The 27,139-nt window shown below is 51.1% G+C and overlaps 1 protein-coding gene across 1 annotated transcript; it reads right to left on the bottom strand.

The window, feature by feature from the left end:
* Positions 1-26,837, bottom strand: LOC144733205 (E3 ubiquitin-protein ligase TRIM11-like). The gene is made up of 6 exons (XM_078614998.1): positions 26,167-26,837; positions 25,481-25,576; positions 19,636-19,869; positions 17,549-17,571; positions 17,054-17,157; positions 1-705 (listed from the first exon to the last, which is right to left on the bottom strand). The coding sequence occupies exons 1-6, from the start codon at positions 26,740-26,742 to the stop codon at positions 155-157; spliced, it is 1,584 nt and encodes a 527-aa protein (XP_078471124.1). The 5' UTR covers positions 26,743-26,837; the 3' UTR covers positions 1-154.
* Between the last annotated feature and the right edge of the window lie 302 nt (positions 26,838-27,139).

Here is a 27,139-nt window from a genome sequence, read left to right as displayed (position 1 = left end):
CAGGTGCGTGACGTCATTTATGGACGGCCCCATCGGTGCTCGCTAACAGCACTTGCCCCAACAGCCTGTGAAGGCTGCACGGGGGATCTGTGTCTTTGTGTGCGCGAGTCTGGGCGTTGTGCCCGTTTCTCTGCGCTGCTCACACTCCGTGCTCTCAGCACGCACGACTCAGATCCAGAATCCTCACTGAGTCACCATCATCACCCCACACATACAGTGCGGGGTAGAGCGGTTGACTAAACGAGTGGTGGACGGAGTGCAGCAGCTCCATGGAGTCGGCGCGGTAAAACGACAGCAGCCCCGCCTCCCAGTGCAGGTGACACCCGACTCTCCGGGGAGGATCCCTCACCGGCAATTCGGTCTCTACACCACCATGCCACACTGAGCAGCTGTTGTTATATTTACGTAAAACCCAGGATGAGTCGTTCCTTCCCAGCCCGCACTCTTTACCACGCCCTTTCCGTGCGATCGTCCCGTACGCGACTCCAACCTCACAGCCCCACGCCACACCCCCCACGTCCACCTCCCAGTAGTGCTGACCCGACGAGAAGCTCTCGGAGCACAGGGCTTGGTAGTAGCCATCAAAGCGGTGCGGGTGATCGGGGCGACCCTGGGAGACAGCGGTCCACGTCACCGTCCTGAGGTCCGAGGAAATCTGGAGGTTGTTGTGGGCCGAGTTTGTGTCCACAGTCGGTGAGCGTCCGTCTGCAGTAACGATAATCACAGTAGTCGTGTAACAACAGCACCACTATAACAACAGCACTCGTGCACCAACACGCACGTACACTACAATAGAGCAATTCATAATGAGCATTGTTATACACCGTTGTAATGCGTAGCTATCGGTGTGATGACATGTAACGGCACTTTGTCCATCCGCTGCTGGATGAGGGCCTCCCTACACCGTGCGGGTTGCGGGGATATTTGACCATACTTCACCACGCCGGTCACCGCGCGTTGGCGAAGGAAGGCGGCGCAGCTGGCGAGAGCACAGAAGTACAGTACAGCGGTGCGTTTGTCTGCCCCGCCATCTACATTTTTAAAAGTCGAGCTTCAGTTCAATATTCACTGTGTAATAGATGTACAACATGTGATGATACCATCAAAATGTGAACTGCTCTATATATTCTAATGCAAGGCTGAAAACTTAAAATGTATTAATTGCTTTCAACATGTATTTGTTAAAAAATTTTATTTAAATAGAAAGATCAAACATGGAGCAATTGTTAAGTTTTTTTCGGTAAAGTCACGTACGTAAAATAATAATAATAATAAAATAAAGTGATACCGTACATTTAGCTGTGACGGTCCCACCTGAAGACGGAGACTTGTGTTGCCTTCGAAACATCGTGATTGAATTGAGTTATTTTCATTTATTATTATTTTATTTTATTATTATATTTTACTAACGTGACTTTACCGAAACAACCTCAGAGTATGAATCCTTGCAGTCACGAAAGCTTCAAATCTAGAATTGTTAAGTTAAATCAATGAAGTTCTAATAATAAAAAATAAAACACTTTTCAAAAATCGCAGCTTTTGCGATTTGCTAATCGCATTGTTTCAAATTGCGACTTCGATTTGGAATCGATTCATCGTTCAGCCCCACTGTGCGGAAGTGCCCGTGGGAGGCAGTGGATCACAGCAGCAGCGGCAACGTGGATATCAACACCGCCGCAGCGTCTCTGTGTGTGTACAACAAACACAAACATCTCCCGTGTGTCACCTTTCACAGACTGTAGGGGCAAGTGGTGTTGGTGAGCACCTGTGAAGGCCGACACGGCACACGAGGTGGGTGTGATAGTGTAGTGATGTACAATCGTGTGTGTGATAGTGTAGTGATGTACACTCGTGTGTGTGATGGTGTAGTGATGTACACTTGTGTGTGTGTGTGATAGTGTAGTGATGTACACTCGTGTGTGTGTGTGTGATAGTGTAGTGATGTACACTCTGTGTGTGTGTGTGATAGTGTAGTGATGTACACTGTGTGTGTGAGATAGTGTAGTGATGTACACTTGTGTGTGTGTGTGATAGTGTAGTGATGTACACCAACAAAAGAATGAAGGGGGCGTGGGAGCGTGGCGGTGAGGTGTGGGAAGCTGTAAGCCCCAGGATACTTTGGGCTCGCCTTCCCATCAACCAGAGGCGAGGAGTGGTGGTCGTGGTTACTTACGCCCCCACCGAAGACGAACATCCGTGGAGGGATGCAGGCAAAGCCGATGAGTCAGACGCTTTCTATGACCTACTGTCACAGGTGCTGGCTAAAGTGGCCACTCGGGACAGAGTCATCTTGTTGGGTGACTTCAATGCCCGAGTTGGTCATGATGCTGGCACCTGGTCTGGAGTGATTGGAAGGCATGGGCCAGATCAGCTCAATAACAACGGTAGGAGGCTGCTAGATTTCTGTGCAGCCCATGGGCTTGTAATTACCAACACGCTCTTCCGGCATCGGCGCATCCACACAACATCATGGATGCATGCCGGGTCCAAGCAAGAACATCTGCTGGACTACGTAGTGACGGACCAGCGGATGCGAGCCCATGTCCTTGACACCAGGACCTACCGTGGAGCTGATCTGCCCTCTGACCATCGACTAGTCATCTGTAAGATGCGCCTGCCATTCTTCCACTCCGGTGGTGGGTGTACACCCAGGATCCCATTCCAACCAAAAGTGGCCTGGTCTAAGTTAGCTGATGAAAGTTGCAAGCGAGAATTTCATCATCGCTTGCAGCTGGGGTTGGCATCGTCCCCCACTCCACCTGATGTCGAGGGTAAATGGGCGAGGTTTAAGACTGTGACTCATGCAGCTGCAATGGCTGCTTTGGGTACGCGGTCCAGACCTCCCCGGGAACCCTGGCTGACGGAGGAGGTGTTCAGGTTAATTGAGAAAAAGCGACAGGCCCACTCTCATCGCCTACAGCATCCCACGTCAGAGAATGAGGAGGTTTACCGCAGCCTTCGCTCGGAGGTTCGGAGAGCCGTAAGGCGCTGTAAGGATGGGTGGTGGTCGCGGGTTGCTGAGGAGATGGAGTCTGCCTCAGTGGCCCGCGATCACAAATCACTATTTAACTCCATCAAAAAAGTAACCTGCAGCGCCACACCTATTACCATCATTAGAGGAAAAAACGGTGATCCAATCTCCGACCCCCAGGAACAGGTTTGCAGATTTGCTGAGCATTTCTGTGAGGTCCTGGGGGAGGGAAAATCTCTCAGCCAGGAAAACATCATGGCACAAAGTGGGGATAACCCTGCTGAGGCTGCGGTGCCTCAAATATTGGAAGAGGTCACCCCCTGTGAGTGGCTGGCTGAGGTACCGGCTGTTGAGGAAGTACTGAGGGCGATCCGGAGTCTGAGACCAGGGAAGGCACCGGGCAGAGATGATCTCCCAGGCGAAATGCTGAGGGAGGGTGGCGTTTGTGCACAGACTGCCCTATATGACATCATAACAACAGTCTGGACCACTGGACGGGTTCCGCAGGACTGGAAGGATGCCCTGGTGGTCCCCCTCTTTAAGAAGGGGGACCGCACAGACTGTAACAACTACAGGGGCATCTCACTCCTCAGTGTGCCGGGTAAGGTCCTGGCAAGGATTATTCAACATCGCCTTGCTAGGCATGCTGAGGAGAGGCTTGCGGAGCCCCAATGTGGTTTCAGGAAAGGGCGGTCCTGCACAGATGCCATATTTTCTGTCCGTCTGCTACAGCAGAGGTGTAGGGAATTCCAAAAAGACCTACATCTCTGCTTTATTGACCTGGTCAAGGCCTATGATACCATCAGTAGGACTGGGCTCTGGGTTGTTCTTCGTGCTTTCGGAGTCCCTGACCCTCTGCTCACGATCATTAAGGACCTTCATGATGGTGAGCGGGCCCGGGTAAAACTACGTGGCCGGGAGTCGGAGCCTTTCCCTGTACACCTTGGGGTGCGACAGGGATGTCCTCTGGCTCCCACATTATTTAACATCTATTTCGACTGCGTAGTTCGTGAAGCCTTCAATAGCTGTACCGGGGGAATTACCATTTGGTACAGATATAATGGGAGGCTGATCGACGCCCGGGTGCGATCAAGGGATGGCTCCCTATTGGTCAACCACGTTATGTATGCCGATGATTTGGTAATAGCTGCTCATTCAGAAGAGGAGTTGGAGACGCTGCTGCTGAGGCTGGAGTGTGCCACTAAGAGGTGGGGCCTTACCATCAGCCCCACCAAAACTAAGCACCTGCCTGGGTATTTTGTACCATCGGGCACTCCGCCCCCACAACTCCCAATCGGTGATGGGGCAGTTGTGGAGAGAGTAGAGAGTTTCCCATACCTGGGCAGTGTGCTCATGACCAGCTCCAGTTTATCAGCAGAGGTCTCACTCCGAATCAGTCGAGCGGCAATATCTTTTCATCGGTTGCGTAACGCTGTGTGGAAGCTACCTGGTCTGTCGCTCCGCACGAAGCTTCAGGTCTTCTCGGCCACGGTCATTCCCTCCCTTCTCTACGCTTGCGAAACGTGGACCCCCCTAGTGGAGCATCTTCGCCGGTTGGAAACATTTAGGCTGGCCTGCCTACGATCCATCCTGGGTTTGACCAGGCTGGATTGTGTGAGGAGCTCACAAGTCCTTGAAAGATCTGGGCAAAGTCCCATCAGTGAGCTCCTCCGGCAGGCAAGGCTGCGTTGGCTGGGTCATGTAGCCCGCATGCCCAGCCACCGCATGCCGAAACAGCTTTTGTTCGGCCGGATCGAGGGGGCTAAACGGGCGCGGCACGGGCTAGAGAAGAGATGGAGTGATGTGGTACAGGAGGACGTGGAGCTGAGTGGACTTGCCGATGACTGGTACCAGCGGTGTCAAGATCGGCCTCAGTGGAGGAGGCTCGTGAAGGACGCTACTGGGCAGTTGGAGGCAGTCGCCCTCCAACAACAACGGAGGGCGGAGGAGCGACGCTCACAACAACGAGCGGAGCGCCGGGTGGCTAACGCACAGCAAGTTGGCACAGTAGGGGGCACAGGTGGTGCATCAGCCAGTCATCTCGGTCATCTCGGTCAGTCGACCCGTGGCACCTGGGTCTGCCCCGTGACCTCCTGCCAGCGGGCGTTCGACACTTCACGTGGCCTCAAGGTGCACATGGCCTGGCACAAGCGTCGTGGTGACGTCACCGCCACTTAGTGGCGAATGGCGGTTGTTGTTGTTGTTGATGTACACTCGTGTGTGTGTGTGATAGTGTAGTGATGTACACTCGTGTGTGTGTGATAGTGCAGTGATGTACACTCGTGTGTGTGTGTGTGTGATAGTGTAGTGATGTACACTCGTGTGTGTGATAGTGTAGTGATGTACACTCGTGTGTGTGTGTGATGGTGTAGTGATGTACACTCGTGTGTGTGTGTGATAGTGTATAGTGATGTACACTGTGTGTGTGTGTGATGGTGTAGTGATGTACACTCGTGTGTGTTTGTGTGATAGTGTAGTGATGTACACTCGTGTGTGTTTGTGTGATAGTGTAGTGATGTACACTCGTGTGTGTTTGTGTGATAGTGTAGTGATGTACACTCGTGTGTGTTTGTGTGATAGTGTAGTGATGTACACTCGTGTGTGTTTGTGTGATAGTGTAGTGATGTACACTCGTGTGTGTGTGATAGTGTAGTGATGTACACTCTGTGTGTGTGTGATAGTGTAGTGATGTACAATCGTGTGTGTGTGTGTGTGTGATAGTGTAGTGATGTACACTCGTGTGTGTGTGTGATAGTGTAGTGATGTACACTCGTGTGTGTGTGTGTGATGGTGTAGTGATGTACACTCGTGTGTGTGTGATCGTGTAGTGATGTACACTCGTGTGTGTGTGTGTGATAGTGTAGTGATGTTCACTCGTGTGTGTGTGTGTGTGTGTGATAGTGTAGTGATGTACACTCGTGTGTGTGTGTGTTATAGTGTAGTGATGTACACTCGTGTGTGTGATAGTGTAGTGATGTACACTCGTGTGTGTGTGTGATAGTGTAGTGATGTACACTGTGTGTGTGTGTGATAGTGTAGTGATGTACACTCGTGTGTGTGTGTTATAGTGTAGTGATGTACACTCGTGTGTGTGTGTGTGATAGTGTAGTGATGTACACTCGTGTGTGTGATAGTGTAGTGATGTACACTCGTGTGTGTGTGTGTGTGATAGTGTAGTGATGTACACTCGTGTGTGTGTGTGATAGTGTGGTGATGTACACTCGTGTGTGTGTGTGATAGTGTAGTGATGTACACTGTGTGTGTGTGTGATAGTGTAGTGATGTACACTGTGTGTGTGTGATAGTATAGTGATGTACACTGTGTGTGTGTGTGATAGTGTAGTGATGTACACTGTGTGTGTGTGTGTGATAGTGTAGTGATGTACACTCGTGTGTGTGTGTGTGATAGTGTAGTGATGTACACTCGTGTGTGTGTGATAGTGTAGTGATGTACACTCGTGTGTGTGTGTGTGATAGTGTAGTGATGTACACTCGTGTGTGTGTGTGTGTGATAGTGTAGTGATGTACACTCTGTGTGTGTGTGTGTGATAGTGTAGTGATGTACACTCGTGTGTGTGTGTGATAGTGTAGTGATGTACACTCGTGTGTGTGATAGTGTAGTGATGTACACTCGTGTGTGTGATAGTGTAGTGATGTACACTCGTGTGTGTGTGATAGTGTAGTGATGTACACTCGTGTGTGTGTGTGTGTGTGATAGTGTAGTGATGTACACTCGTGTGTGTGTGTGATAGTGTAGTGATGTACACTCGTGTGTGTGTGTGTGTGATAGTGTGGTGATGTACACTCGTGTGTGTGTGTGATAGTGTAGTGATGTACACTGTGTGTGTGTGTGATAGTGTAGTGATGTACACTGTGTGTGTGTGATAGTATAGTGATGTACACTGTGTGTGTGTGTGATAGTGTAGTGATGTACACTGTGTGTGTGTGTGATAGTGTAGTGATGTACACTCGTGTGTGTGTGTGATAGTGTAGTGATGTACACTCGTTTGTGTGTGATAGTGTAGTGATGTACACTCGTGTGTGTGTGATAGTGTAGTGATGTACACTCGTGTGTGTATGTGTGATAGTGTAATGATGTACACTCGTGTGTGTGATAGTGTAGTGTAGTCACTATGTAGTGAATTGCACGGTCAACCAGGGTGAAGCCTTTGGGCTGGCTGGCTGTCTGATAAACCTCTGAATATTCAAAAATAATTATCAAGGTGCCTTTCATTCTGAGAGCTTTACAAATTAACACGGAACCCTAAGAATCCTAAGGGTGTCTGAATCTGTATCACGCTGCCTCAAGTACTAATAATGAATCCTCAGAATCTCAGCCATAGCGTCTCTGTGTAAAACACTCACAGAGACAGCATAGCAACAGCATCCTGGGCAATAGTAATGTATCTGTATGTATGTACAGTGATACACATGGTCAGCCACAGTGATAGCCCAAGTCTGGCTTTGTGAGCCTCGGGTATTAACCTTGACCCCAATAATCCTTAAGGTGCCTTAGTAGGGATATAGTAGCCTCAAGCATCATAAATGAATATTGATACTCATTAGGCTGCCTTAGTCTGGATATGAGCCTACAGCATTAACAATGCATCACAACGGTGATGTAGTCTGGCTTTAGTCTGATGATGATATCGATCACAGAGAAGACTCATAGTCATTGATTAATCTGCTACAATGGTTACTTTGTCCAACAGCATCCTCACTGGATAAGACAAACATGTAATATCAATGGAGCTCATGTAATAGTGAAATACACTCGTGGCTGTGCTATATAGTATTGTCCAATGAATACATTACAGTCGTAATGTTGATCTTTGCACGTACAGTGCGTTACAAGATTAACCAAGGTTATGCCTTAGTCTGGCTCTGTGATCCTCAGCCATTCACTGAGGAACCTAATAATTCTTAAAGTGCCTTAGTTTGACTCTCTGAACATCAGTCTGTTAATATGAAGCCTAATAATCTCAAATGTGTCTTGGTCTGGATGTATGATCCTTGGGCATTAACAATCATTCATAAGATTTCTATAATTACCTTGATCTCGTTTTAAAAGCCATAGCCTTTATCATTGAATCATACAAATCCCGCAGGCTGCCGTTGTGCCCACAGTGCTGATGTTTGCCAGATGTACTAGGTACTCATTAAGGCTGAGTCGATCTAGGAGAGGTCCAACATTGGTTCTCAATCCAGCCATGGTCGTGAATCACATGTAGGTGACCATGTTTGTAGCTCGGTGCACAAACCACCCCATCTTCATTGAACATTCACTCTCGCTCATCCATACACCCATACACCTCCGATTTGCACGGTTGGCTACGTACAGTGTGAAAGAAGTTAAAGATACATGCATACATATGTAGTGGTTTAACGCGCACCAAGGGGGGTAATTGTAAACACGTGTGGGCTGGGAACAGTGGGGTCGTACCGGGACAGGCTGGTGTTGCTGGGGGACAAGGAGGCGAGAGAGACGACCCGTTAGGCAATTATGGATGCAGGGCAGTGATTGGCCGGTTGTTGTTGCCAGGGACAGGGTGGCGCCGCTAAGTCTGGGAATGGGGACAAGGGCGCCGGGGGGCTGGGGGCGTGGGGCGTTAGGGGGGACGCCAACTAATTAATTAGAAATTAATAGGGACGGCATAAATACGGGAGAGTGAGAGTGAGACGAGGAGTTGTGATGGGAGCTGGACGGAGTCGGTCAGAGCAGAAGAAGAAGTGTAGGGTAGCAGTGGAGTAGAAGAAGAAGCATAGAGTAGCAGTGGAGTAGAAGAAGTGTAGAGTAGCAGTGGAGTAGAAGAAGTGCAGAGTAGCAGTGGAGTAGAAGAAGTGCAGAGTAGTAGTACCGACGGAGAAGCTGAACGAGAGAGACAGTCGGAGTGAGACGGAGAAGCCGAGAGAGAGCAACGGCTGGAGTGGGACGGAGAAGCAGAGAGGGGAGTCGGGAGAGACGGAGAGAGAGAGGGAGGAACGGGGCGAGCGAGGCCGGCGGAGCGCTGCGAGCGGGCGGAGAATGCGCTGGAGAATGGTGGCGAAATGTGCTGTGTTGGATAAAATAAAGTGACGACAGAAAAGGAAAAAGTTGTCCGCGTAAAGTTCAGCACTACACATACACCATTACAAAGGCAAAGATATACCCGTATATCTTTAACAGACTGTTGGGGCAAATGCTGTTAGCGAGCACCTATGGAGACCAGCATGGCACACGAGGGGGTTGGTGGCCAGCACCACGCCCGACCACTTTTGTATCTCTCGTGTCTATTTCTACACACTGCACCAGATACTAATTTGTTTGTATGTTTAACCTCTTTCGCACCGCACATAGCCGACCATGTATTTACGGCTGAGTCTACCTAGGGCGGTTCAGGACCTGTTCAGATAATCATCACTGGTGTTGGCCATGAGCAAAAATCGAACTCCAGTGGCTGGATTTGTAGCGCAGCATGCTAACTGCTAGACAACCCCTTTCCACACACTCCATTTCATCGCGACATACACACAGCCACGATTACATATGTGTAATGTAGTAACTCGGCGGGAGACGACTTCACGGGTAACACACTCTTTATTTTACCAAACTCGTTCACAGGTGACTAACACCTACTTTGTATCTCGGGTGACAAACACCCACTTAGTATCTCGGGTGACAAACACCCACTTAGTATCTCGGGTGACTAACACCCACTTAGTATCTCGGGTGACAAACACCCACTTAGCTATTCTGGCGACTAACGCCCACTGAGCTATTCTGGCGACTAACGCCCACTGAGCTATTCGGGTGACAACCACCCTCTTAGCTACCCTGGCGACTAACGCCCTCTTAGCTACCCTGGCGACTAACGCCCACTGAGCTATTCTGGCGACTAACGCCCACTGAGCTATTCGGGTGACAAACACCCTCTTAGCTACCCTGGCGACTAACGCCCTCTTAGCTACCCTGGCGACTAACGCCCACTGAGCTATTCGGGACACTCCCTGCCCGGGGTGTCCGTCTTGACTGTGGGTCCCCAGCCCGACCCACGTGGGCGTCGGACCCCGGGTCCCACAGTCTCGCCTCCGAGCCACACAGGGCCCCGGTCCCCACAAGGACGGCGGGACTAGGGGTCTCGGGGCACTAGGTCTTCAGCTCCGTCTTCTGGTCTTCAACTGGGTAACTCCCCCCGAGTGCTCTCGCGCGTCCCCCTTTATACCCCACCTGCGGACGTCGCTGCGAGCACCCATCTTATTCGACCAATCACTAGACGCTGGCTACGATCCTGTTTTCCCACATCTCAGCGTGCCTCACCACCCACGCCGCGCCGCCCCGTCATCTGTCACTCCCGGCGCGCGCGTCCACACCACGCCCACAACGCGTGCCCAACCCCGCACCCCGCGCCGCCCCGTGATCCATCACTGTCACAGTCGGCGCACGTCAACACCACCACTACATCACCCCCTACCACATAGCTCGCAGCCGACCCGGCTGCTATAAAAATATACAAACCCCCCTGTGTGCCCCGTAACACAACACAACAACAAGAACAACAACTAACGTAACAACACAACACGACGCGAACACTACCATCCGCAACCATCAACCAATGCCACCGCGACAATAGAACAATATATACAAACCGGCGAGTGACAATAGCAATGTGTATGCAGAAAGAAAAATAAATGGAAAAACATTTTTTTTTCCTTTTTCGACTCGTGCAGCGTCCCATTCTTTCCGAGCGTCCCTACAACGGGACATTACCCCGGCAGAGGGGAACACCGGGCGAGCTCGGTGTTGAAAAAAAACGTCTTCATGAAAATTGTTGTGCCCTAGCCCGAGTCCGCCTTGCCGGTCCGTCGTACGGCACCAGACGCGGTTGAACGTCCGGTGGTGCCGGCGGTTCAGGAAGACATCGGCCAGGCATCGAGGACCCGTGCGTGCCGCGGGGTTCAGGCTCCCGACGGTCAGCAGCCGTCAAGCCCGAGGCCCCTGGGGGTGGGTCAGGTGGAGACACGTGAGGATCAGCCTGCGACACCTCCCTCCCCGAGTCGACGGTCACATCACACGCCCGGTCGTTACGGCACAGAACGGGGTCACACGGTGCCGCATAGGGCTTCAGTCGGGAGGGGTGCACGTACCAACGGCGTTTTTCCCATTTAATCTGTATACTCTGGGGTCGTGCAACCCGCACAATTTCCACCGGTCCCCTCCAAGGTCTCAACAACTTGGGGGACGTAGCCAACAGTGCATGTGGACAATGCAGCCAGGCCTTATCGCCTGGTTTCCAATCATGCGTATGCACCCTCCGCCCATGCAATCTCTCGTTCGCAATTTGCCGCGACCGCGAATTCAACCTCGCCGCCTCCCGCGCTTCAGTCAATTTGGCGATATTAAATTTGATGTGGTCTGCCAATTTTGATTTTGCACGTGGCTGGGAAATCCCCAGTTGGACGTCCATGGCCGGATCGGCCTCCCGCCCATACATAAGAAAAAATGGGGAAAACCCCGTCGCCGCATGAGGGGCCATTCGATAGGCCGCGAGTACCCCCGGCACCTGTAAGTCCCAATCAACCTGATCGTCGCAGACCTGTTGGCACAACATAGACGTAATCGTCCTGTTCAGGCGCTCAACCATCCCGTCAGTCTGCGGGTGGTAGGGGGAAGTACGCACTTTCTTTGTACCCAACAGGTCGCACACCTCGCGCAACAAAACGCTCGAAAAATTCTTTCCTTGATCCGTCAGCAAGCGTTCGGGGGCGCCCTTGTCCAAAACATAGCCCTGGACGAAGGCGTCCGCCACCGCTGCAGCCGACTGGTTGGCGAGTGGCCATGCCATGGGCCATCGGGTGAAGTATTCTACGCCAACCAGCAGGAATCTATTTCCCCTTGGTGTAGCAGGAAAGGGCCCCAAGATGTCCAACGCAACTAATTCGTTTATGCGCGAAACTTGAATGGATTGCAGCGGTGGATTAGCTGCCAATGGTGGCGGTTTCCTTTTGGCGCACCCTACGCATCCCTTAAGAATATTCGCCACGTCGTTACCCATCCCCGGCCAATAATAGTCTCGCTGGATTAGGGCGAGCGTTTTGTGAAAACCCAGATGCATGAGCCGTTCATGAGCTGCCAGAACGACCCTACCCCGCATAGCAACAGGCACAACGAGCACGTGACGCCGGGACATGTTGTCCCACTTCATCAAAAGGCCCTGTCTGCACACCCAGGAACCGACCCGCGCATCCCCTACCTCGGGAGCGCCAACTTTTCGACGTAGCGTAATTAGGGAGCCGTCGGACATTTGGAGACGGCCCCACTCAATGAGGGGCAACGACAACAGCAAATCCCTCCCCGTGGGGGCGTCGACTCCCGGGGTGTCAGTGGCGGCGAGCGCAACTCCCGGGGTGCCGGCGACCGGGGGTTTGCACCGCGCCGATCCCAACAAACATGTGCAGTCCGTGCACGGCGGCAACCGCGACAAGGCGTCCGCATTTGAGTGTCGCAATCCCTTACGGTAAATCGTCGTGAATTGGTAGTCCTGAAGGACCTCCAACCATCGGGACAATTGGCCCGATGGCTGTGCCACGCGCATAGCGTATTGTAGAGCCGCATGGTCCGTACGGACCGTAAAATGACGGCCGTAAAGATACGGCCTGAATTGCTGTGTAAAAAACACAATCGCTAACAATTCACGACGAGTTACGCAATAGCGTTGTTCGGCGGGGGAAAGAACTCTACTAGCGTAGGCGACTACCCGTTCAACCCCCCCGACCACCTGTGAGAGCACCCCCCCGATACCCGTGTTGCTGGCATCTGTGTCAAGCAAAAACGGTTGTGTGAAATCGGGGTAACACAAGGGGGGAGCCTGCACCAAGGCGTCACGAAGGGAGCAGAACGCAGCCTCCTCCTCCGCCCCCCAGTGAAACCGCACACCCTTAGCCGTCAAAGCGTGCAGGGGCCTGGCTATGGTGGCAAACTGCTTGACAAAACGACGGTAATAAGAGGCGAAACCAATGAAACTGCGAACCTCCGTGACCGAGGTTGGCGTTGGCCATGAGCTGACGCAGTGCGTCTTAGCAGGGTCCGTCGAGATCCCTGAACGACTCACGATATGGCCCAAATACCTGACCGATTCCCGAAGCAGAAAACATTTAGCCGGTTTAAATTTAAGCTTAGCGGAACGCATTCTGAGGAACACCGCTCTCAGTCGCTGGAGGTGCTCCTCAAAAGTCCGACTGAAGACGATGATATCGTCGAGATAAATCAAACAGGTATCCCATTGGAGGCCCGACAAAACCAATTCCATGAGTCTCTGGAACGTGGCGGGAGCGGAATGTAAGCCCATGGGCAAACGGTTGAATTCAAATAGGCCACCAGGTGTCCGGAAAGCGGTTTTAGGTTTAGACTCGTCATCGAGTGGCAATTGCCAAAATCCGGAAAGCAGATCGAGTGTGGAAAAAAACTGTGCTCCCGCCAAGGCATCCAGCGACTCATCCATCCTGGGGAGCGGATACGCATCCGCCATCGAGATTTTGTTTAAGCGGCGGAAATCGACACAAAACCGCAAGGACCCGTCCTGTTTTTTTACTAGGACAATAGGAGCACCCCACGGACTAGAAGAGGGCGAAATGATATCGGCCGCCAACATATCATTAACCGCCGATTGCACATGCTCCTTCTCGGCTGGGCTGAGCCGGAAGGGATTCTGACGAATAGGGGCCGCGTCCCATGTAGCTATGTGGTGGCGCAACAGGTCAGTGCAGCCGATATCGTACTTATGTTTGCTGAACACGTCAGCAAACTCGAGTAGCAAACCCCTCAATGCCCCCAATTGCACCTTGGACAAGTTAGCAGAACCGGCACACAACGAGTCCAACCACTCAGTCCCCTCATCCCTTGGAGGATGCGACTCGACAGTGAAATCTGCTTGAGCCACGAGCCGTTCCTCAACGGGTAGCGGCGCGGCGTGAGCCAGCACCGTTCCCTGCGCAATTACGGCCGGCCGCGACCCCGTATTCAGGACCATTACGAACGGCTCACTGTCCCCTCTCACCATGGTTTGAGCAACCGCTAAGTCGAGGCCCCTTCTGGCCCTGTTAGACGGCCCCAACAGCACCCCCTGTGCCTCCGCACCCACCTCGAGTGGCTTCCTCAACCGAAGGGGTACTAACATTTGCGATCCCGGGGGCACCCGTACAGTGCGAGTCGCCAGCGCCTGCACCGTCGCACAAACCGTGCGTATTTTGGTAGGGTTCGTCAAGAACGCAACCCGCCGACCTGACGGAAGCTCAATGCAGGCCTGATCTATAAGAATTTTGATGGGCATTTTGGACAAAAAGTCCGTACCTAGCAAACAGGGAACGGCCAGCGATGATGATACAAAAATAGGGCCCGCCAATTTGATGTCACCAATGCAAATAGTCGCCCGAATCTGGCCGATGATCCCCAGGGATCCCCCATTCGCCGCATAAAATGGCACGTCTACTGGCAGAAGGGGTCTACTTTGGACGGGAAGAATGTTATAAATAAGGTCCGAGATGATGGTGGCCGACGCACCCATGTCCACAAGCACCCGGACCTCAACCCCGTCAATAAACCCCGTTACCACGGACGACCCGGCCGACGCAGCCACGATCCTGTGGGCCAATTCGGACCACTCGACTGCTTGCGGGCCGTGTACGGACCCCCCTCGCCGAAGTGAACCCCCGGCACCCAGCCGCGAACCCCCCACCGCCAAGCGGCGACCCGAATGTGCCGTGTTTGTGGACCGAACGTGTGAGGTGCCGCGACTTGCCGGGTTTTGTTGGGATGACTTGTGGGCCTGGTCGTCGTCCCGACGTGGTCCTGTGGCGCGCTGACGCGGGGCCCGGCACCCGGCTGCGACGTGACCCCGAAGGCCGCAGTTGTAGCAGACGACGAGGGACGTCGTAGGTTTCGGTTGCTCCAGCTTGCGGGATGAACGTGTGGGCGAACGACCTCCCGTTCTCCACTCCCCCGGACGCGATGCAGCGAAGGCCTGCTCCTGATCCGCAGCTGGCTGAGGTTCGGCGATCGTGGCGGCCAGTGCCGCGTTCCCCGCCCATTTGCAGACGACCCCCGGCTTGCGTTTGAGGACCTCGTACGCGTGAATGCTCGTGGCGATCGCCAGGGAGCAGATATCCATCTCGTCCGCCACATTGATGGGGACCCCCAACTCGTGGGCCAACGCCAGCAGCTGCTCCGTCACCATGGCGTCCTTCCCCTCCTTATCCATGCGGGGAAAAGCTGCGTCCGCCAAGGCGAGCAGTGCCGTGCGATAGGCGAGCGTCGTTTCTCCAGCCACCTTCCGCCGATCGTAGAACTGGTGGCGACACGTGGAGGGCGGTCCGAACACCTTCGCCATCAGGTGTAGTGCGGCCTGGAGCGTAGAGCGGGACGACCTTGCAGCAGATGTGAAGGCTGCAAGCGCGTCGTCGTCGAGCATCGCTGGCAACGCACGCAGGGCAGTGGTGTCGGACCACCCCGACATCTCCTGATGAGCGAGGAACCTTCGTTGGAAGGCTCCCCAGTCGCCCCCATCCGCCTTGAACGCCGACAGCGCGGGCAATCTTTGCTGGAGGACCCGATCGTCGTCGACGTCGGAGAGATTTTCCCGCGCTCCGCTGTAGTTGTGTAAAATGTCGGCTCGGTTGTCAGGCGCAAAATGGAGAGCTCCGGCGCGCGCTGATGACGTGGGCTGCGCTGAGCGGAGGTCTCCGGTCACGTGGTGTCCGTGTTTCCCGCCAATCGATGGCGGCCCCTCAAAAACGGCGGCAACTTCCAGACTTTTGGCGCGAAGCGCCTTTTGGCGGGATCCCTCCAACGTCGCTTTCTCCACCAACCCCGCAGCCGTTTTTCCGCTCGCCGGAACGGAGATGTCCGCCAAGACAGCGGCGGCGGCGAGTAGCAACTCCGCCAACCGGGAGTGCGCGTCTTGGAGGCTGGTGTCGGAGGCAAGCGGAGCGTCGGCCATCACCGCGAAGTGCTGCATCGGCGGCAACTCCTCGTCCTCTCCTCCCGAGGTTGGTGTCCCCGGTACGCCGTCGTCGTCCCGACCTCGCTCGTGGGTACGGGTAGTCTTCCTTGTGTCCATACTTCTTGAAGACAGGTTTACTTCTGACGCCAGTTGTAATGTAGTAACTCGGCGGGAGACGACTTCACGGGTAACACACTCTTTATTTTACCAAACTCGTTCACAGGTGACTAACACCTACTTTGTATCTCGGGTGACAAACACCCACTTAGTATCTCGGGTAACAAACACCCACTTAGTATCTCGGGTAACTAACACCCACTTAGTATCTCGGGTGACAAACACCCACTTAGCTATTCTGGCGACTAACGCCCACTGAGCTATTCTGGCGACTAACGCCCACTGAGCTATTCGGGTGACAACCACCCTCTTAGCTACCCTGGCGACTAACGCCCTCTTAGCTACCCTGGCGACTAACGCCCACTGAGCTATTCTGGCGACTAACGCCCACTGAGCTATTCGGGTGACAAACACCCTCTTAGCTACCCTGGCGACTAACGCCCTCTTAGCTACCCTGGCGACTAACGCCCACGGAGCTATTCGGGACACTCCCTGCCCGGGGTGTCCGTCTTGACTGTGGGTCCCCAGCCCGACCCACGTGGGCGTCGGACCCCGGGTCCCACAGTCTCGCCTCCGAGCCACACAGGGCCCCGGTCCCCACAAGGACGGCGGGACTAGGGGTCTCGGGGCACTAGGTCTTCAGCTCCGTCTTCTGGTCTTCAACTGGGTAACTCCCCCCGAGTGCTCTCGCGCGTCCCCCTTTATACCCCACCTGCGGACGTCGCTGCGAGCACCCATCTTATTCGACCAATCACTAGGCGCTGGCTACGATCCTGTTTTCCCACATCTCAGCGTGCCTCACCACCCACGCCGCGCCGCCCCGTCATCTGTCACTCCCGGCGCGCGCGTCCACACCACGCCCACAACGCGTGCCCAACCCCGCACCCCGCGCCGCCCCGTGATCCATCACTGTCACAGTCGGCGCACGTCAACACCACCACTACATATGCAATAACATACATGCACACGTGGCAAGAGTCCGTGTTACTCACACATGAACGGCAGCAGTTTGATCAGAGCTCCCTGCTGTGCGCTTATCGTGGCAATATCTTCTTTGCTGGGAGATGAGTGTGGAGCTTCCTTCTGAGCGTCTCTCCTATGACACCACAACCAGCAGTGACTCACACAGCCCGTGTCTTACACAGCATAATGACGCACAGCAATCATCACACAGCATCATCACACAGCATCATCGCACATATAATCATCACATGCAGCATCATCACACACAGCCAGTGTCCTACAAAGCATCATCACACATAGCATCATCACACATAGCATCATCGCACACAGCATCATCACGCCCGATCAGCATCATCACATACACTCCATACAGCATCATAACACAAAACATTATCACTCACAGCATCATCACACAGCATCCTCACACAGCATTATCTTCACAGACAGCATCATGACACACAGCATCATGTCTCACACACAGAGTCACCCAGTGTGTGAATCTGTGTGAGTTCATGAGTCCATACCGGTTTGTCTCCTTCAGGTGAACCTGCAGGAGTCAGACACAGGGGGCACGAGTCAGTTCATTTTGAGCCACGTTAACAACACGGTTATTGGTAGACGCGATGAGGGTGCACTCAGCCATTCGCGTATCCCAGTATTGTTGGTTGTAATCAAGACAAAGCCGAAGATTTGTTTGGACTCGATGATTATCATCAGCAAGGTGTCACCCCTCAAACCATTGCCACGCGCAATGAGGTGTACGTGGCACTCAACATCGAGTGGCAGTGATTGTGAACCAACATTCGAAATAATCATCCACCCAGAGCATTGCGTTACCTTTGTCAGTAGTTTAGAAATTTTGAGACGATTTTTGGGTCCGGGTAAAACTGTGGCCTGGAGTCGGAGCCATTCTCAGTACACCTTTGTGTGCGACAGGGATGTCCTCTGGCTCCCACATGATTTAACATCTATTTCGACCACGTAGTTCGTGAAGCCTTCAACAGCTGTACCAGGGGAATTTCCATCTGGTACAGATACAATGGGAGGCTGATCGATGCCCGGGTGTGGTCAAGGGATGGCTCCCTATTGCTAACCCATGTTATGTATGCCGATGATCTGGTAATTGCTGCTCACTCAGAGGAGGAGTTGGAGGTGCTGCTGGTGAACCTGGAGCTTGCCACTAAGAGGTGGGGCCTTACCATCAGCCCCACCAAAACTAAGCACCTGCCTGGGTATTTTGTACCATCGGACACTCCACTCCCACAACTCGCAATTAGTGATAGGACAGGTGTGGAGAGAGTGGAGAGTTTCCCATACTTGGGTAGTGTGCTCATAACCGGCTCCGGTTTAACAGCAGAGGTCTCACTCCGAACCAGTCATGCGGCATTATCTTTTCATCGGTTGCGTAATGCTGTGTGGAAGCTACCTGGTCTGTCGCTCCGCACGAAGCCTCAGGTCTTCTCGGCCACAGTCATTCCCTCCCTTCTCTATGCTTGCGATAAGTGCACCCCCGTAATGGAACATCTTCGCTGGTTAGAAACATTTAGGCTGGCCTGCCTACGATCCATCCTGGGTTTAACCAGGCTGGATTGTGTGAGCTCACAAATCCTTGAAAGATGTGGATAAAGTCCCATCGGTGAGCTCCTCTGGCAGGCAAGGCTGCATTGGCTGGGTCATGTAGCCCGCATGCCCAGCCACCGCATGCCTAAACAGCTTTTGTTCGACCGGATCGAGAGGGCTAAACGGGCGCGGTATGGGCTAGAGAAGAGATGGAGTGATGTGGTACAGGAGGACGTGGAGCTGAGTGGACTTGCCGATGACTGGTACCAGCGGTGGCAAGATTGACCTCTGTGGAGGAGGCTCATGAAGGACGCTACTGGGCAGTTGGAGGCAGTCGCCCTCCAACAACAACGGAGGGCGGAGGAGCGACGCTCACAACAACGAGCGGAGCGCCGGGTGGCTAAAGCACAGCAAGTTGGTACAGTAGGGGGTACACGTGGTGCATCAGCCAGTTATCTCAGTCAGTCGATCCGTGGCACCTGGGTCTGCCCCGTGACCTCCTGCTAGCGGGTATTCGACATTTCACGTGATCTCAACGTGCACATAGCCTGGCACAAGCGTCGTGTTGACATCACCGCCACTTAGTGGCGAATGGCGGTTGTTGTGTCTGTGCGTGCACAAATGGCCCGTGTGTGCATGTCTGTTTGTGTGTCTTTCATTTGTGTGTGCCTCCCCCGTGTGTGAGTTTGTGTGTTCAATTGTAGTGACTCATTGCGCCTCTTTCAACAAGCAAGACGGGATCAGGACTCAAGGTAAGTGAAAATGCAACGGATTTTTTTCTATTCATGTTACTTTATCTTATGTTTTATTTACTATACAGTTATTTTACAGTTTTACATGGAAATGTACAGTATTTCTTCTTATTTATGAGTTTAACAATGCTTCAGTTTTTTTCTTGAACCAGAACACATTTCATGACAGCAACTGTAATGGAATTCAAATAGGGTACATTGTTGTGTTCCGACTTATGAACTGTTCGACTTTGCGAACAGGCCTGGGAACGAGTTGTGTTCGTAAGTCGAGTACTATCCTAGCTATGAAAATGCTCTACCTGCAGGAACGTGAGTGAGTCCCTCTCCTCCTGCAGAGCGCGCAGGCGCGTGGCTGCTGCCTTGAGGTCGCTGATCTCGTGCTCGTAATGAGCGATGTTCTCCTCGATCCGGGACAGCAGCTTGCCCCCCTTCACATCCACGCGATCCAGAGCCGTCTTCTCATCGTCATCCAGCATCGCCCTCATGCGGGCGAACTCGCCTGAGATATGAGCCTTGGTCTGGACCATGCAATCCTGCAAGGGTGTGCGATGGATGCTATCAATTAATATTCAATGCTATAAACACCAAAATCACGTTGTTTTCTGACTACTCACATCTCATTGAACAGGTCGATAACTTTTAAGTATCTAGTTCCTTCACATCCATAAAATGGATAGTAAAATAAAAAGTAAAATTGTATTCCTCTTTGGAAATAATCACAACATAAAGTGAAACATTAAATTGTAAATCAAAACATAATTTTCCATACGGTCCCATTATATAACCTAAGATGCATTACTGAACCAAAACATACTAAAGAACATAGTTCAAAACAACTGAGATATTTTACACACAAATATGGAAAACAATAACGACTAATAACTTACTATAATTACCTGTTATTAAAACTACCTCACATTACTGGGATGTCCATGCCTCTCAACATAGGCTGGGCTCTCTCCCCACCCTCCACCGTTTCAATTCACTATTAGCTCAGACTGCACACTTCAGCTGCTGTAACTGCATGGACCCAACCCTTTTGTTGTTAATTTTTGTATTGCCATTATGGTCTTTTTTATTCACTCGATCGAACAAAGACGGCCGCTGCATCGCATGCTTTCGGGTGCGCTTCTGTGGTCATCTGGAACGTTCTTCCTTAAAATATTAGGAAGCCATTGGAGCTATGCACTTTTACATCGTCTATATTGAGAACTGCTTTTGTGTTTAGTTTGTTGTCCTTCCCCCGTACCTCCGATTAGCACGATTGGCTTACGTAAAATCATGTTCACTTCACCTCAAGCTCATCTGTTCACTAACCATAAATTAGTATTTTTTTGGTGCAATACACCTAGTGTTTATTTTGTTAATATTGTTACGTATGTTTGTAATGATTTTTTTCCCAGTAGCTCTGATGCACTCTTTTCATATGTTGCATATCCCTCCCCAACTATCAACTTTATATTGTTTTTGTTCTATGCTGATGCATCAAGGATTACCCTTGCAAATTAACTGGGTTCCTGGCTTAATGGGATTTTCTGTGTAACAATTAATATTCAAGGCCCTATCACTATGCAGGGCAATAAAGGTAGGATAGCTACCTCCTACGCAGACCAAACCTAGACATATGTTAGTCAGTGTAGATTAATCAAAGCTGTGCAGTCTATTGCAATAAACTTTAACACAATACTACAAGATTCCGTTCCAAATAAATTCCTGTCACCTGAACACAGATGCAAACTACCGGGCTGTCCAAGTCAAACCTGGGAAGTTGTCAACTCTAAGTGGAGGTGTAATGAGTAGGGAGTTGCGTGGTGAGTGGGATATGTATATGCTGAATCAATTATGCTATAATTATGCACTCCCAGAAGACCGTGGATGTTTAGAAATATGTATTTTAGGTGGAGAGACAAATCTATACTGAAAAAATATCGTCCGTTTATCTATTTCCTTAGTTATATTCTCCACAACAAATATAATAATTATGTTTGTGTTGTGTATTATGATTTGGCATCGAACTACGACCTATATCTTTACGATAAGATCCTTGCCTATGAACATAGGGAAGTACACCAGCATTGATTACAGCAAGCCTGACTGATACTGAGACACTGGGTATGGAAACCAGTCCAGAGCTTTCTTGTACTGAATCAATTCTTTTGAAACGATGCACTCCCACGTCGTGGGGCTGATATGATGTTAACATTTTTCTCATGATTTTTATACAGAGGCATTATCTGCTTATCTGTTTTTATTACAAAGATTTTCCACAACATTGAGATTTTGCGTAATTATTATCACCAGCTGACTTAATTCCCTCTTTTACAGCAGGATTTGCATGGCATTGGATACTCGTAACCTTATCGTGGTGGTGATGTTTGTGTGTTCCAATGACCCTCAGAGTTATGTCGCCTGGAGTCTTGTACTCCTAGTAGGGTCTCCCTTGGTGAACAGGTCTGGGCGGACGTTCCAGACAAATAATGGTCCAAAACCCATCACGTTATGAATGGTTAAAAAATACCAAAATCAGAGAACTTGACCCAGACAAGGTATACCGGGACACCCCCCCTGGAGCCAGGCCTGGGGGTGGTTTTGCCGAGAAGAGCCTTTTTGGGCAGGAGACCCACGTAGCCCAGTCGAGCCTTGCCCAAAATGGCTACGTGGTGCCGTCCTGTGGCCCCACCATCCGCAGGAGGAAGAGTGAGGGGCGGATGCAATGCCAGTATTGCAGGGAGTGGGATGGTCTCAGACGGACTGGACCTTGGCAATGGGCACTAGCTATTGGGACCTGGAATGTCACATCACTGGGGGGGGGGGGGTGTGGGGGAAGGAGCCGGCATTGGTGGAGGAGGTGGAAAGGTACCGACTAGATGTAGTTGGTCTCACCTACACACACAGCATTGGCACTGGAAGTAAACTTCTCAATCGGGGGTGGTCTCTCTCCTGTTCTGGCATAACCCCTGGTGAGAGGCCCCGGGTGAATGGGGGATACTCACAAGCCCCCGGCTGGGTGTTGTTCAGTTGGAGTTTGTCCCAGTGGGAAATGATGTAGATACCTGGAGAGGCGTGATAAGGGGGAATGCCACCCTTGATCTGACTCCGAATGTTGAGATGTTACTGGAATTCTGTGATAGTAACAGAATGTCAATAACAAACATGTTTGAACAAAAGGATGCTCATATGTGTACTTGGCAACATGGCACCTTGGGCCGAAGGTCAATGATTGACTTTATATTCGTATTATCAGACCTAAGGACATATGTTGTGGACACTCAGGTGAAGAAAGGGGCAGAGCTGTCAACTGATCACCACCTGGTGGAAAGTTAGATGTAATGCTTGGGGCACTGACCAGATAGACGTAGAAGGACCAAACGAATAGTGCAGCTTTTCTGGGAACGTCTGGCAGAATACCCAGTGCAGAAAGATTTTAAATTCCACCTCTGGAAAAACGTATCTTGCTCTCCAGAGAAGGTGATGGACATTGAGTCCGAGTGGACAATGTTCAGGACCTCGATTGTGGATGCGACTGTGAAAAGCTGTTGTTGGAAGACAGTGCCTTTGAAAGTGGCAAACCTAGGTCCCGTTAGTGGACACCAATGCTGAGGGACGCTGTCAAGTTGAATAAGGAGGCTTTTTCCTAGCTATGCTCAGAAAAAGGTCTCCTTACTCGATCGAAAGGTACCTGCTTGTCAAGAGGGTGGCAGCGGTAGCAATCACTGAAGTGAAAGCCCGGGTATGGGAGGAACTTGGAGAGGCCATGGAGAGAGACTTGCTGTCAGCCTCAAAGATATTCTGGCAAACCATCCGACGTATTGGGAAGTGTCGACGGGGCGTGGCCCAGGCTGTTCTTAGTAAGGGTGGCGTAACATTGAACTCAACTAAGGAGATAGCTGACAGCTGGAAGGAACACTTTGGTGAGCTCCTCAACCCGGTGGACAAGCCCTCCTCTCAGAAGCCAGCTCTGGAAACAGCTGGGGGGATCAGATCCATCATGGCTGCTGAAGTCTCTGCGGCGGTTGAGGGTCTTCATAGCGGCAAAGCTGCTAGAGTAGACGAGATTCACCCAGAGTTGTTGAAAGCACTGGACAGTGTAGGTGTGTCGTGATTAACAGGCCTCTTCAATGTTGCATGGAAGGCGATGGGTACAGTACCTCTGGATTGGCAAACTGGAGCCGTGGTTCCCATGTTTAAGAAAAGGGACTAGATGGTGTGCTCCAACTACAGAGGGATCACACTCCTTAGCGTCCCAGGTAAAGCCAAGGCTAGAGTGCTGGAGTGGAGGCTCCTGCCGGATGGATGATCCTCAGGTTCAGGAGGAACAAGAAGGATTCCGTCAGGGTCGTGGAACAATAGACCAGCTCTTTTCCTTCTTACAGATATTTTAGGGGTCATGAGAGTATGCTTCTCCAGTCTACCTTTTCTTTGTAAACTTGGAGAAGGCATATGACCGTGTTCCCTGTAATGCTTTCGTGACTGCAGGAATTACAAAAGCTCCAAATCAAGTTTGAACCACCTCTACGGGGAGGATTTAACTTTTTCTCTCTCTGTGTCTCTGTGTTGTCTCTCTCTGCTTGTGTGTCTGTCTTTGTGTCTCCGTGTTTGTGTTTTGTCTCTCTCAAATTTTGCAACCTTTGGAAGAACGTAATCAACCAGGTAGGGTGTTGACTGTTACGTTAACCGACTCTCTGTGTTGTATTGCATTATATTTCTCTACTAGGTTTGTTTTTTCTTTCATTCGTACCTGATGATGATTGCTTATGTTGCAATCGAAACGTCATATGCTATTATTTAATTTATTTTTTATTTCTATGTGACTTTACCAAAAGAACCAAAGAGTAATTCCTGCAGTCACGAAAGCTCCAAATCAAGTTTGAGTTTAAGTACCTCGGGGTTTCTTTCCTGAGTGATGGTAAGTGGGAGCCGGAGATCGGCCGGTGGATCAGTGCGGTGTTCCAAGTGTTGCAGGCACTGTACCGTTCCATGGTCGTAAAGTGGGAGGTGAGTTCTTGAACAAAGCTTTTGCTTTACAGGTCGATCTACGTTCCCACATTCACCTATTGTCATGAGCTTTGGATAATGTCTGAAAGGATGAGATCGCGGGTACAAGGGACCGAAATGAAGTTTCTCTGCATGGTTGCTGGGCTTACTCTCGATGATCGGGTGAGGAGCTCAGTAATCCAGAAAGCCTCAGAGTGGGGCTGCTGTTCAACTGGATCGAAATGAGCCATTTGAGGTGGTTTGGGCACCTGGTAAGGATGCCCCTCAGTAGACTTCCCCTGGAACTCTCCTGGGAACGTTCCACTGGGCGAAGACCCCTGGGCCGAACCAGGACATGCTGGCGGGACTATGTCACTCGGCTGGCCTGGGAACGCCTGGGAATTCCCCAGGAAGTGCTAGAGCCTGTCACCAGGGAAAGGGATGTCTAGATCGTGCTACTCAACATTCTGCTGCCACGACCCTCACCAGGACAAATGGATTGAGAAACGAATAAATGAACAAACTCATGAATGCGATAATGCAAACAGGCTCAGAGCAATACCGTTGAAGACATATCAAAAGTAGACGCAATTACGTAATTATCCTTTCCAATAAAATGTACGCACCAAAAGAGTGATTCACTAATACATCACGATTCGTTCACGTAAAAATGTTTGAAATAGTCATTGACTCTACGTTGTGTTGAGTCTGCTTGACAGTTGTATGCGCTTGTCATGAGCGCACAAGTGTTTTCTTGCATTCCCTACACGCTCCTGAAGCCGCATCTCTTGTGTTTATTCTAGCATTTAATAGACGATTTCACGTCGCATTTTACCATCTTCACTCGTTTAATGTCTAGTTTCTAATTCAATACAATTGTTGCTCCATACTTTGTTTTTTTTATCTCACCTATTGCAAGTCATTCGAGTTATCCTGCGAAATGCTTTGCAGTCTCAACAGATATTAACTTTTTTTTCCATAAACGTTGCATTTGTGTACATTTCAAGCACCCATAGCGATAATAATAATAGTTCAATATCCTGCACAGCTACTACACATTGATTCAAATGTAAAAAAGTTTACTTGAGTCTATGAAGTTGTCCTCACAGGGAGAGTCACAGACTCCACGCAGGGTGGAGGTCACAGGGTAACAAAGTCCACGCGTCGTACCTGCACGTCCTTGCGAGTGGCCTTCATCTGTCCCACGGACGCCTCCGCCTTCTTCCTCTTCTCCTCCACCGCTCGTGTCTCCTCTCCAACTCCACTCTGCAAGAGAAGAAGTCACCAGAGGAGACTCCACTCCCTGAGCGACTCCCTCTCAGCCCCACTACACACGGAGCCTTTCACAGTGATGGCCAGAAAGTCAGACCCGACTGATTGAAAAAGTCTAAAAGGGTGGAGAGAGAATCAACTCATGGTGATGTTCGTTCCATGAGATGTTTCTAATAATCCCAGTGACACTGATTATTTATCTTCTTGGTTCTTTCGGTAAAGTCACGTAGAAGGGAAATAATAAAATAATAAAAATTAAACATAATAAAATACAATTCTCACGAATGAGACGCTGTCTTTCCGACAGACCTGCTCTTCACCTGAGGACGGCTGCTTGCGTTGTGGCCGAAACGTCGTGAGAATTGTATTTTTATTATGTTTTATTAGTATTATTTTATTATTTCCCTTCTACGTGACTTTACCGAAAGAACCAAGAAGATGAATCCCTGCAGTCACGAAAGCTTTAAATCGAGACTAATTATTTACTTCCCATGTTGTCATGGCCAGTGACAGCTTTTATCAGCTCGAGTTGAGGTATAGTTTTTTTCTGTACCTGAGTAGCTCTCACTCCATGAGGGCCTCACCTTCCGTGTCTCGTGCTCATCCTTGAGTGTGATGACCCGATGTCCTATGTGGTCTCCTGCGATGGTGCAGTCCCTGCACACGAGCCTCTCGTGTGCAGCGTCTGCAACTTCCTGCTTGCAGAAGAACCTGTAAGGGTCTCCATGTTTCTTGCATCTTCGTTCCTCCAGATTCGCAATGGGAGCCACAAGGTCGTGGCCCTTCAACCCGAGATTCTCCACGTGAGGCTTTACGTGTATCACACAGTAGGACATCTCACATTTCAGGCAGGTCTTCACTGCGGGAGTCTTCCTGTCATTACAGACGTCACACAGAACAGGGGAGGCCATCCTCTCTCCAACTCTGAGCTGCTCCACTAGTTTGGCGAGTGCCACGTTCCTCTTCAACTGGGGCCGCTCAGGGAAGGCCGCTCGGCACTGCGGGCAGCTGAAGCTGCTCGCTGTCTCCCAAGCACCGTCCAGACACCGGAGGCAGAACGAGTGTCCGCAGCTCAGCGTGGAGGGGCAGTCAAACGTGCGCAGGCAGATGGGGCAGCTCAGCTCACTGTCGACACAATCACTGGGAGACGCGCTCGCCATGGCCCATAGCTTCACTCGGACTCAGTCGCTCGCCGCGGCTCACGGCGGAGCTATCGCAGCAGCAGCAGCTCACACAGCGGAGACGAACAAGGAAATGAACTGACTTCACCTGCAGTTAAGTTATAAATACCTCGAGACACGCCCTGGAATGTTCCACACGGCGGCTGGGCTCACCTGTGTAGACGTGGCGTTACAGTCACGCAGTGTAATAGCTAAAACTTATTTTCGTGTTTAGTTTGTTGTCCTTCCCCTGCACTTCGAATTAGCACTGTTGGTTACGTGCAGTGTGGAAGAAGTTAAACATACATAGCTTTGATCGGTCTCAAGTGATATACTATTTGTACAAACAAAACCCAGCAGCAGCAACCCGGGACACAGCAATAATGGTTTGTCCCAC

Source organism: Lampetra planeri, chromosome 45 (assembly GCF_965212315.1).
Source record: "Lampetra planeri chromosome 45, kcLamPlan1.2.h2, whole genome shotgun sequence".
Classification (NCBI taxonomy): Eukaryota; Metazoa; Chordata; class Hyperoartia; order Petromyzontiformes; family Petromyzontidae; genus Lampetra; species Lampetra planeri.
Note: the sequence above shows the minus strand (reverse complement) of the source record. Positions and strands in the feature narration are given on the sequence as shown.

Bases quoted from the DNA above. Each gene is read 5' to 3' on its own strand.
- LOC144733205 (XM_078614998.1), bottom strand. From the start codon at position 26,742: ATGGCGAGCGCGTCTCCCAGTGATTGTGTCGACAGTGAGCTGAGCTGC. The intron at 19,870-25,480 runs GTACGACGCGTG...ACACCCTTGCAG, and splicing joins CCACTCGCAAGGACGTGCAG to GATTGCATGGTCCAGACCAA. The intron at 17,572-19,635 runs GTAGAGCATTTT...TGACTCCTGCAG, and splicing joins ACTCACTCACGTTCCTGCAG to GTTCACCTGAAGGAGACAAA.